This window comes from Myotis yumanensis, unplaced genomic scaffold, assembly GCF_028538775.1.
Source record: "Myotis yumanensis isolate MYYU_CA2020_CCGP unplaced genomic scaffold, mMyoYum1.0.hap1 SCAF_2, whole genome shotgun sequence".
Lineage (NCBI taxonomy): Eukaryota > Metazoa > Chordata > Mammalia > Chiroptera > Vespertilionidae > Myotis > Myotis yumanensis.
The window spans coordinates 18,524,028-18,536,910 of NW_027223753.1; the positions used below are offsets into that span (position 1 = coordinate 18,524,028).

Sequence of the window (12,883 nt, forward strand, 5' to 3'; positions counted from 1 at the left end):
GAGAACTAAGGAGAACAAGAAAAAGTCAGAGCTCTGTTATCATTGGGGTCCCTGGGTCCGGCTCTGCCTGACGCTTTCCATCTCTTGTACTTCCTAGTTCCACACAGCGATTAACTTCTTTTTTTCTGTAAAGCAAGTTTGAGTTGACTCTCTGTAAGTTATAACCCATAGAGTCCTAACAGAGGCGACAAGAGCCTGGTGAGCTCTCCTTCAGTTTGATGTTTAAGTCTGGGCAAGGGCTTCTTCTCAAGCTTCAGGTCCTCCTGTGTCCCATGGGATGGATGATGTCTGTCCTGCTTCCCTCCCGTGGCTGCTGTCAGGATCCATCTGTATAATGTTTGTGCCTCAAAAACCATCAAGTGTTAACTAGCTCAGCAATGACTCCTTGCTATATGTAAAAGAAGACCCCAACTCTCAATGGGGCTTTCTCAGGGCCTCCCTCATGTGGCCCCATTATTTCATGACCCTCTGTTTCACTTCTGCTACCCTCTCCCAGGTGCACATCCTCTGCGGAGGCCACACGGGATTGCCCACCACTTCCCAAACTCAGCTTTGTGCTTTTGCTTGTTTGTTTCCTCCACATGCAACTGTTTTGGCTCATTTCCATCTAACAACATCCATCTACCCAAGGTCAGTTCCAATGCTCCTCCTCCAGGAAGCCTTGGTCCCTCCCCACGACTTCTCTCTCTCCCACATGCAGGCGCACAGAGCAGCCAGAAGTGTCTGCTGCTTCCTGGGAACCTGTAGCACTCCCTTTACTGAGCTTATTGGTTTGAAGATTTCTTCAATCAGTCCTTAACCTCCTGGAGGGCAGATGCTGTCTTGCTTCCCTCATTGTACCTTACTGCAGGGACTTAGGGATGTAGGGATCCAGACAATCACAGCTCCAATCAGCACCGGCCCACGGAGATGGGAGAGCAGGCACATCACCTCCTGCTCTCCTTATTCGAGCGATCCCACCCCTCTGGAGGGAGGGTAGGTATAGGGACTTAATAATAAGCCCTGCATCACTTAGTTCCGCTGAGCCGATGAGCAACTCTCTATAGTGTGGGTAAAATAGGATCTGGAACAACGAAAGGCTGCTGAGACCTGGAGAAACTCACCCAAACCAGCAGTTGCTGGAATCACCCAGTCTCCTGGCTTCACCCCAGTCACGTTGCTGCCCACTGCTACCACCTGTCCGACACCTTCGTTCCCTCCGACAGCAGGCAGCTGGGGAAGGAGGCCGTAATTACCTAAGGGACAAGAGCACAGAGGGTCATCCAACAAGGCGCGGGCAGTGAGAGTATGGCCTCTGGAGTGAGACCTAAGCCCAATCTGGGTTCTGCCTCTGACCAGCTCTGAGCCTTAGCTCCTACACCCGTAAAGGGGACAATGCTCCTTTGTTTTCGTGGTTACCAGGAAGACTGACTAGATGGAAGGCTGGCTAAGATAATGTGTGCAATGAGCCCAGCATTTTACAGGCACATCACTGTGGTTGCTTTACTCCTACTGCAACCTCCCTGACGCTTGAAAAGCCTCACACCAAGGGAGGGGAGGCCAGGGGGGCTCCACAGTCTGCAGAAGGCACATCTGGAGAACAGCTGCTGCTAATCACAGGAATTTCACACCCACACTTGAGGAGGAATGAAAATGAGGTGGTGGCTAAGCAAAAGAAAAAAAAAACCAGCCAATTAACATAAGCCACAGAAACCAAGGTTACCTTGGATCATATTTATGTCAGATGGATTGATAGGGGCCGCCAGCATCTTCACATGGACGTCTGATCCGCCCACAGCAGCTAGCTCCAGGTTCTTCAGTCTAAGCACAAAGCCAAAGAGAAATGTTAATGCCACTCAGGCTAGACCGGGCATATTTTTTAAATTTTTAATTAATCAATTAACTAATTAAATCCTCACCCAAGGATATTTTTTTCCCATTGATTTTCAGACAGTGTGGAAGGGAAGGAGGGCAGGGAGAGAGAAACATCGATTGGTTTCCTCCTGCACGCGACCCGATTGGGGCCGGGGATGGAACCTGCAACCTAGGTACGTGCCCTTGACCAGGAATCGAACCCGAGACCCTTTGGTGGGCAGGCCAATGCTCTAACCACTGAGCAACCTACCAGGGCTAGACAGGGCATCTTTTGCTCAAATCATCTCCCCAGAGTAGGTCAGTCAGCAACATTGTTTGAGCTGCCATTGTGTGCCCAGGAATTCCGGTTTCGTTAGAAAAGAGAAAGGAGCTATAAGGAATTAGCACAGGACTGCAAGGGGGAAATCCCTAGTGACCTCTCACTCTCACTGTCCACTCTAGGACAGAAAAGAGTTAAAAATCCCCCTGGCCCGGATTAGCCTTGTGTTCCCCCAAACCTGCTTATTGATCACCTGGTGTGCTTACTAATACAGGTTCTCAGGCCCCGCTGTGACCCGCTGAACCAGAATCTCCAGATGGGAGCACTCCGACTAGTTCCTAGGGACGGGCACACCTGGGACACCCTGGGCTGGTCCTTTGTTCTCCGCTTTCTTTTCCCCCATAAAACACATAGGGGAGAGGGGAGAGCGGGGGAAGTAGAGAGATGGCCTGTGTAGGTCAGAAAGGACTCCCTGGGTGGCTATGGCTCACCCCCTGGAGCGGTGCTTCTTCTGGATGAGGATCCTGGTCTGTCAGAAAGGATGGTGGACAGAGCTGAGCATCCTGGGTGTGAAGCCCTGCCATGCACAGCTGCCACCCCAGCAAGTCTCTTTCCTGCTTGAGGCCTGTGTCTCCATTGGTAAAAGCGGGAGAGGTGCTGGTGGTTTGCACTCCATCACTTCCAATAGCATCTCCCACTTCAAGTCTATGTGATAACTACCCCCTTTGGTCTCAGTGGGCCCTGGACACTCTGGGACTTTGGTTCATGGGTAAAATGCCAACGGGCTTTCAAGGAAGGCCTGTGACAATGTCCATGTGTTACTTTTGTTTTTTAAAAAGGAGACCTTACAACCAGCAAGCACTGATCAGTGTACTGAACTGGTGGGTCCTTGTGACTTTTACCACTGGACTCCTTGTCCTTCTCCACACCCCCCAGACTTCATGTCTGCAATGCTTTCTCTGCCCAAATGTACTTGTTGAGCAATATTTCTCTTCATTTTTACTTAATAAAGGCACACAGAACTGCCAACCAGGGACGCTTAGCACTGGCAACAATGCTGCCACACTAAACTGATGTAACTATCCACTTCCTGTGAAATCTGACCTTTTAATTATATCCAAGGCTCCATCTTGGGGTAAAGTGTGATTTTCAAGAAATGCCTCATACTAATAATAAATTAATGGTGGCAGGTATTTACTACACAATGTCCCGCGCTGAAGGATCTGATGTAAGATGTAACATTCCTGTGAGGAAAGTATTAATACTTCCATTTTTTATATATAGATACTTTTTTTACCCTCACCTGAGGATATGTTTTATTGATTTTAGAGAGAGGAAGGGAAAGAGAGAGCGTGAGAAAGAGAGAGCGAGGAAGAGAAAGAGAAGAGAGAGAAACATCGATGTGAGAGAGAAATATCAGTTGCCTCCTGTACGCACCCCGACTGGGGTTTAAACCTGCAACCTAGGTATGTGCCCTGACCGGGAATCGAACCTGCGACCTTTTGGTGTACTGGACGACACTCCAACCAACCGAGCCACCCAGCCAGAGCAATATTTCTATTCTATCAAAGTAGGAAATGGAGGCTGCCAGAGATTATGGAATTGACACAGGGTAAGAAAACTGGTTCGTAGCAAGGCTTCTCTTCAAAGTCAGCTCTTATTTACCTTCCTCTGTATCGGTATCCTGAAATTAGTGTGGGAATCCACATGACTGCCCACAGGACCCCTGGAGATCTAGGGATCCCAATCTGGAAATCCCTGTACCAGATTATGACCAATTTTTTTTTAATTCTCACTGGAGGATATTTTTCCATTGATTTCTAGAGAGAGAGAAAGAGAGAGGGAAAGACAGGGAGAAATACTGATGTGAGAGAAACACATCAATTGGTTGCTTCCTGCATGAGCCCTGACAAGGGCCTGGGCCAGGGAGGAGCCTGCAACTGAGGTGCAAGCCCTTGACCGGAATCAAACCTGGGACCCTTCGGTCTGCAGGCCGATGCTCTAGCCATTGAGCCAAACTGGCTAGGGCCAGATTATGACCAAATTAAGGGGGGCCATTCCTCACCATGATTGAGAAACAGCTAGCTATAAAAAACCAAAATAGAAATAGTCTCTACAGAAAGTGGTTAACTAGGAAGAAGTTGATGATCAGGGCAGAGAGAATTAAGAAAGGGATTTCCCCTCCTTTTTAGGTAAATATTAAGGAATGCATGTATTTATACAGCTGGAGGAGGGGGATCCTTGTAACAGTAATAACAATAATAACTGCTGTTTGAGTGCTTACCAGCGAGTCACTCTTCTAAGTGCTTTCCATGCCAGCTTCCTACTATTATTCTGATTTTATGCCTGAGGAACAAAGGCACAAAAGAGGTAAATGACTTGCTCAAGGCCACCAAAAGTAGTAAATGGCTGATCTGATGTGAACCTGGCAGCCTGATGCTAGAGAAGCCAGATGGTTAGTGGCTTCCCCCGACCGAGCGGAGGGCAGCCAGGCGAGCACCAGCCAGGAGCGGTGTGCGGACCCGATCCTTGCTGGACGGGCCTGGGAAGGTGGAGAGGTCCGCAGCTCCCCCGCTGGCTAAGCAGGGAGGCATATGCCAGACCATGGTGTTTCTCTGTGAACGCACGTATAAGCCTGCATTGCAAAGAAAAACCCTGCCCAGAGCACATGGACTGGGGACTAGGGGCCCCTCGGTGTTATCTGTACTGCTTCTCTTGCATTTTCACAGATGATCCGTTTTTCTGTGAGCGGAAAAGTCCATGCACTCAACTTACTTAAGGACATGTTTTTTTTCCTGCATTTTCTATATGTTCTTGCCTCAGCCCAGAATTTCTTTTCCACAGCTTTTCTATGAAGTGAAAAATTCCATTCACCCTTTAAAACCTGACTCAAATTTTACTTCCCCTAAGACAGTGGTTCTCAACTTTCCTAATGCCTCAACCCTTTAATACAGTTCCTCATGTTGTGGTGACCCCCAATTTCATTGTTACAAATTGAACATAATTAAAGCATAGTGATTAATCACAAAAACAATATGTAATTACATATGTGTTTTCCGATGGTCTTAGGCGACCCCTGTGAAAGGGTCGTTCGACCCCCAAAGGGGTCGCGACCCACAGGTTGAGAACCGCTGCCCTAAGACATCTTTTTTCACTCTTCTTGGCCCTGGAGAAAGTCACGTGCTCTATCCTGCATGCTCCCAATCACAGTGATCATACCATGAGACTATCTTAGCCGAGTTCATGGCTTTTTAGTTTATGAAGTCTTTTCACAGATTTTTTTCAATTGATCATAAGGTATAACTTCACATTCCTTTCCCAAAACTCTTGGGGTGAGATGCATGTACTTCAGGGTTCTGAACCATGTATTATCTATACCCCACGTGGGGGCTGGGGCAGCATCCTATGGTCAGACACACTGTTTTCCAGCAAAATGTATGAATCATCACACTAAGTGGAATGAATAATGACCATATAAAACTTCACGTAAGAGATCAGGTTTTGCCTCCAAAGGAGTTATGCAAAAACAAAAACATTTAAAAAAAAACAAGGGTCAGTTTTCAGAGCTTTTTGGATTTTGGAGTTGCAGATATGAACTCGGAATTGGATCCAGGTCTTCCAGACTCAGTTCAGTGCCCTTTTTCCTGACCTAGTTTTACAGTCAGAATGTGTATGCGTGTTGTCTCCCTGTTAGATTGTGAGCTCACGAAGGGCTGAGAACTTTCAGTCTTAGCACAGTGCCTGCGACCAAAACAGTGCTCAGCGCTTCCTAAAGAAATGATCCAAGTTTCTCCTCTAGAGAGAAAATGTGGCATAGAAGTACCAGTCATTTAGGGGAGAGACTCAAACTAGGGGAGAGACTCAAACCACAGGGACTTAGCTATTGAGGCTTGTATTTCTCTTTCTGGTTTTGGGCTGTTTAGGAAAACACACCTAAAGGATGGGTGCAGATAAACAATGGAGATGATCCTCAAGAGAGTCCGGTCTAAGCAAAAACCCTCGACTGTTTTCCTCACAGGAAAGTTCAGCTTGCATTTGCAATAAAATTGTACTTCTGAAAAGTCTAGATGACCACGGTCAAGATGAGAATACAGGTAGATCTCAGTTCATAGACGAAGGGTAGAGCATGGATTTGGATTGAAATACACAGTCCGGGTTTGAATCCTGCCTTGGTCAGTTACTGGCTACATCAACCTCAAAATACTTGTCTGTGAAATGGGGAGAACACTAGAACCTCCCTCACAGGGTTAAGTGAGTTAATGTACATAAAGCATTTACTGGAGTACCTGACACAGTAGATGCTGAAGGGCAACTGCCATCAGTCCAAGGAAGCCTCTGACACAATTAGCCGGCTATACCTCTGGAAAGAATCACTGAATCACTGAAAGAAGACAAATTTTTTTGAAAACTCAAGTAAATTTAATTCAACAGATATGTACTGACAGTCCTACTAAGTGTCAGATGTGGTACCAAGGGGTTTAAATATGAAAAAGTAACATCTGCCCCAGAGCTTGATGGTATAGGGCAGTGATGGTAAACCTATGACACGCGTGTCAGAGGTGACACGCGAACTCATTTTTTTGGTTGATTTTTCTTTGTTAAATGGCATTTAAATATATAAAATAAATATCAAAAATATAAATCTTTGTTTTACTATGGTTGCAAATATCAAAAAATTTCTATATGTGACACGGCACCGGAGTTAAGTTAGGGTTTTTCAAAATGCTGACACGCCCAGCTTAAAAGGCTCGCCATCACTGGTATAGGGGCTCACACCTGGGAGAAGTGCTGCCTCAGAGGCAGGCTTGTGCTAGAGCTGACTGAGAGTTTAACCATCTGGGGAAGAAAACAAAGGTGAGCAAAGGGGCTTTGGAAGAAGTGATACCTTAGTTGCAGCTTGAAGGATAAACAAGAGTTTACTGGGGGGACCGAGAGAGGAAGGAAGCTCTCCTGCCAGAGAGAATGGCAAAGAATCTGACCTGACAGGAGAGCAGGCTCAGGTGCAGCCTGGACTGGAGCCCGGGAATGGGCAGGACCAGACCACCTAGAATCTCTTAAATAAGAAGCGGCACTGATGTCACTTGGTGTCCAACTCCACATGGGAGTTGTGGGAAGTCTTTGACAGCTCCTGGGCTTTTGGCTTGGGTAACTGGATGGTGACAGAGGGAGGGAGGAAGAGTGGTTTGGGGTGGGGAGGAAGCTTGAGGCAGGCTGGTACAGAGCAGAGGGCGCCTGGGCTAGACACAGAGCGGAGTCAGCTGTGTTTGTACGTAGAGTCTAGGGTAGCAGGTAAACATATTTTGGGTGATGGCTGGACAATTAAACGACAACTAATGTTGATAGTTTACTGGGCTCCAGGCATTGTGCTTAACATTTTATGTACCCAATGCTGTCTAGTCCTCAAAACACCGACCTGGAGGATGTTATCAAACTAATTTACATAGAGGAAACACAGGAGTAACTTGCCCAAGGTTAAACGGTTAGACTTGATCTGAAGCCGGATTCCAAAGCTCAGCCTGTTGAACACTGAGCCGGCATCCCTCCGCTGTGTTGTGGAATTCCTGTCCCGAGAGACATTATTAGGTATTCCCTGGGGTCCAATATGTTTGGGAAACGCTGCCTCCGAAAGCCCTTTCAGACTGCACATTAGAGTCATACAGGCTCTGAGAAGCCCTCCAGTAAAGAAACCCACGTGGCGTTGAACAATCAGAGCTCCCAGTTAACTCAGCTGGGAACACTATTTTCACAGCACAGCGAATAACTGCCTGCCTCCAGACGGCAGCTTGAGAAGTGCTGTACTGGGCCGCCACTCGCTCCCTGTTCTCTTCTTTGTCTTCTGGGCAGCCTAGCTGCCCTGCCAGGTGAAGTTCACAGACATGGGGGGAAGGGGAGTGTGAGGGGATGAGGACCTAGGTCCTAGGAGATGGGAAGTTGAAACTGCAAACACAGGTGGGTGAGGGCGGCAGGCAGGCCCGACACAGGCTGCCCGCCTGGGGGAAGGTGTGTTGGTCCAGCTGCCTCTCACCGGGGAGGCCAGCCCCAGCCTGCCCCATGGAATGCCATCAATACCAGACACCGCTGTTCCTGCAGAGTTCTAACAGGTCATCAAGGATACCATTCTGCAGAGACAGGAAGGAAAATGGGGCGAGTCTGAATTCCAGGAGTTGGACTGCTGGTATAATGATAGTCATTTCTTCCTTTTTTTTTTTTTTAACTCCCCAAAGGAACTGGTGGGTGTGTAGCGGAGAGCAAACGAGGCACCCAAACACAGCCTGGCTACATCTCAAGTCACTTCCCCTGGACGGTAAGGGTCTTCCCTTGTGAGCGTAATGGCGCCATGCAACTCAGCGGGATGTCCCTGTCTCCACTCAGCAGATCCCAGACCGGATAAGGTCACAATGGCTCCTTTGAGGCCGAGGCTGTACACCTGTGATGCCATCTGAACTACAGGGGAGACAAAAGCAGGCAGAAGAAAGAGCCTTTTGAGAGGGGGAAAAAAGAGGCCAGCGCTCTGGGGACTGCCTCAGTTATATTTGCTGTGTAAGGCGAGCACCAGCCAGCGCCGCTAGAATATCTTTCCCGCCTTCTGCATTTAATTAGCAACCATTTGTACTATCTTGCATCTTCCACTCAGTCACCTTAAACTGGTCAATATGATTCTGAGCAGAAAAAACAGGGAGGGAGACAGCCATAGAACACTGAGACTTTCTCATCTGTTCATTACACAGAGCCAAGAATGTGTGTCCCGTCACCAGGCCACACTGGGTGTAGGTAACCGACACCTCATGTGGCTCTCCCCAGTCTGTCTGCAGCCTCCACGGTCACAAACAAGCCTTCTTCTGTGACTGGGTCAAATGCCTGGAGTGCTGGGTACATTGTTCTGAGATTTGATTAATAATTAATAAGCAGAACACAATTGGGGAATCAGGGAGGAATGAAGTTTTTCAGCTCACTCCCAGCAGGGGATGCCGGCGACCTGGATTGGGGGGCTCTAACAGCGTCCCTCACGGACTGCTGTCCCTGAGCAGAGCTCCTTGTTCCGTGTTTCCTGATGTGCCAGCGGTACCTGCTTGCCCCTCTGCGCCTCTGCTGGCTTCCCTAACTCAAAGTAATCTTGCCCTCCTACCATCCAGGACTTTCTGCACAATCATTTTGAACGGAAGGGAATCAGAGCCTGAGGGCAACTTCTGGAAGTTTCTACCAAGGGCTGGCAAAGAAAATTTCTCCCTTCTTTCTCAATCCCCTACTCTCCCTTAATTAAGATGATCACAAAGCTTGCAAGCCCCATAATATTCTACGTCTGCTGACATCAGGACACTTGCTTGAAGGGAGCTGCAGTCTCTGTTGCTTAGTTTGCTGAGGCCTAACTCTCCTTGTGGCTCCAGAGAGCAAGACTGAACCACAGCAGGAGGCCGACTGGCTGCTGGCAGCTCCTTTCGTCTCTGACAGGTACCGTGCAGGCCCTGCCTGGGGGGCTGCTGATCATGTACCTAACCAAGGGCAAAGGGAGCACTGATGAAATCTTGTGCCCAGGACCCCGGATTTCGACCACAGCACTGCTCCCTGCAGGTTGCTAGAGCAACCACTGGCAAGCGGGCAGTCCCACGCTTGCTTCTGTTTCATAGAAGTGTTGGAGCTGGACAACTGAACTGTTGGATCAAAGAGGATTCATGCCTCATAACAATCCCCATGGCTGCAGAACTGTGTTGAAAAGAATGCTGAGGTCTCATCTCGTCTTGGCAGGAGCAAGTGTCGTTTGGGGAGGATAGGGTAAAGAGGTGTGCAGGTTTTGAGGTATACAGAAGTGGAAGCTGTGAAGGTTTGTCATCAGCATAGAAGACAGAAGTGTGGGGACAGCAAGAATGCTTGTATTTACCATTGCTGACCTTGGTTGACCCCTTTATCACAGAGTAACTGAGAATAAAAAGGAGACTGGAGTGATCTCCTCACTATAATGAGTGGCACAGTTAGGACTAGAACCCCGCCAGGCCCCAGTGACAACCCGAGGCACAGACTAACCTGGTGTCATCTTTGCTTTTCTTTCTCTAAAATGAGGACCCCACCCCCCTCCATCCAGGGTGGGAAAGGCCTGGAACTATATCAGAGAGTGACAGGAGCTGCTAGGAGAGGGCCAGGCAGTCATAGCAACATGGAGTTGCACTGGGTGGCAGCTCTTCTCCCAGACACTCTGGACACGGGTGAAACCCCTCCTTTGTGCAGCTCCTCAGGGGTGTAGCTGCCAAGTTTCACCCTCAGAGGCAAGAATGAGGAAATGGGGTAAAAGAGCTTGGCCCTAAACCCTACAGCCTAGTGTGGAGTCCAGAGGGAAGGTAGTGTTCGAGTGGAACCTGCTTGAGTTAGAATCCCGTGAGCTCAGGCTAGTGCCCTCGGAGCCTGGTTCAGCAGGTACCTCCCTCAAAGGATTACAGGTAGGCACTTCCTACATATCTGTTGATCAGACACCACATGCAGGATCTTCTGCTTGGAACATTTCTACACTTTCCCTCCTGGACTAGAATGTGAGTTCCCTGAGGACAAAGACCACAGATTATTAGTCTGGGCATTCTCAGTGCCCAGCACTTACTTATTTTTTTTAAAGAATAAATAACTTAATGAGTTCTGTCCCCCCTCCTTCATTCATGACCACAATAAAGAGCTCCAGGAGACAAGACAAAAGAAACAAAATCCCAGTTTTCAACAGAGTGCCAAACCAAAATGCTAAATTTTTTTCAAAGTACTATAATTCTGTTTTAAAAAACCAAGTCACCAGCACAGAGTTTGGGTTTTCAACACTAACATCAACTGCAAAAAGAAGAGATTCCCGAGAACAAACAGTGCCCTACAGGGAGAACTCCCTCTCTACACAGCCCACCACCTGCTCCCCCAAATTCCATCTGGTTAACAGAGTGGGTATCTGTCCAAGGGTGTCACAGCTTTGCCTCATCGTGTGCCAGCAGCAGGCAGGTGAGAAAGCTGTGATGACCAGGATCTGGAAAATGGAGACAGGACATTACTATCTTCCCCAGGGTGGGGCTGCCCTTCTTATGAAGAGTAGAGACTTGGGATCACCTGAATGACCTATAATCTCCTCTTCTGACCTACCTGATTTCCAATATTATCTGCCATCTCATTCTCAAAAAAACACTTGGGATGATTGTCATTGTTTCTTCAGGTCTATGTCTATATCGAGGAATATTAATAAAGCCACATCCTAGTTGTATGATCTTAGACGAGTGTCTTTCCAGTTTCTTGAGCCTCAGTTATCTTGTCTGTAAAATGGGGATAACAATGACCAACCCCAATTGAGTTTAAAATTCCATAATATATCTGGAGAACTTAGCCCAATGCCTGCCACATAGTAGGTATAGAATGAATGAGAGCAGCTTTTACCGTAAGACCCAGAGAATGCAAAATTCTGAAAGGGGACTTTCAGGAACAAAAGGAAAGGACATTGGAGTATGTGGGAACTATCTGATTGAGCAGCAATTGTCAACCTTTATCATCTCACAGCGCACGTAAACTAATTACTAAAATTGTGCAGCACATAAAAAAAGTTATGCCGATTTGACACCAAAAAAAAAAGGTATAATTTTGATTCATTCACAGCTATTGTTGTGTTGGCGATTGTCATTTCTTCTTTTTAATTTGACAATCTAAGGGAAAAGAGATCAGTGCCCCTGACTAAGTAGTCAGGTATTGCATGTTTTAAAGCTTTTTGCAGCACACCAGTTGAAAATCGCTGTGATAGAGAATCCGGAACTCTGCACAAGGGGTAATAGCCTAGGGACCTCTGAAATGTCTAGAATGTTTGCCACTCTTCCATGTTGTAATTTTCTCCTGCACCTTTTAAAAAGGAGGGAGGGAGGAAGGGAGAGAAAGAGAGAGGGCAGAGAGAAACATCAATTGGTTGCCTCCTATATGTACCCCAACCTGGGATCAAACCCGCAACCTAGGTATGTGCCCTGACCTGGAATCGAACCCGCAACCTTTTTGGTGTATGGGACGACACTCCAACCAACTGAGCCAACTTGCTGGGCTCTCTTGCACATTCTTACTTCATTTAGATCAGCTGTTCAATTCTTTAAATGAAAAAGGCCCAACTATATAGGGGAGTCTATTTTTGGGGGGAAAAGAAAGAAACTATAAAATATCAGGGAAAGACTTAGTAGAGGGAAGAGCTTAGTTTGGGAGCCTCCAGGATTGAAGAGAAGGGCATTCAGAATGTTGAAATGAGAACAGGAGCTCCCTGGAGGCCTCACCACTCCTCAGACCTGAGCAGACTGTTCCTCATTTCCTCTCTGCTGCTCCCAGAGCTCTGGTCCACAGAGCAAACATCACAAACCACGCTGGTTTGGGAAATAGTGTGCGTGGACTCTTAGTAGTGCCATGGCCCTACCTGGTGTAACCTGACCCACATACCCAGTTACTAGGATATTTAGAGGACACCTGCTTCTTTCTGTGACACTGGGGTTACCTTAAACCTCCTAAGACATGACTACAAAGGAGAGAATCCCAGCCTCTGGCTTCGGTCCATACAGGAACAAGTCAAATGGCCTGAATCTGGGTCAGAAAGGAAAGCTGCCATTCTCAGGCAGAGTGAGAACCGCCTGCCTGCCTGACAGTCCACATCCACAGGACAACGGCTCTCAACCCTGGCCTGCACATCGGAGTCACGTGGAGAGCTCTGAAAACAGATTTCAGGGCCTCCCCAGACTTACTAAGTACTTCAGGGGTAACGCCTGGGGATATGTCGTTTCTAAAAGTGGCATA

General features: G+C 47.7%; 1 protein-coding gene across 4 annotated transcripts in view; it reads right to left on the reverse strand.

Annotated features, from left to right (window-relative positions):
* Nucleotides 1-12,883, reverse strand: part of MECR (mitochondrial trans-2-enoyl-CoA reductase) — a 35,928-nt gene that overhangs the window by 20,436 nt on the left and 2,609 nt on the right. For 2 of the 4 annotated variants that reach the window (XM_070404558.1, XM_070404559.1), the window contains exons 2-3: nucleotides 1,703-1,800; nucleotides 1,104-1,235 (exon numbers count right to left, since the gene is read on the reverse strand). In XM_070404558.1, coding sequence (XP_070260659.1) covers nucleotides 1,104-1,235; nucleotides 1,703-1,800 — 230 coding nt within the window. Of the gene's footprint in view, nucleotides 1-1,103; nucleotides 1,236-1,702; nucleotides 1,801-4,397; nucleotides 4,448-6,399; nucleotides 6,465-12,883 lie in introns of those variants that run through there. The other 2 variants (XM_070404561.1, XM_070404560.1) reach the window with 2 other exon arrangements.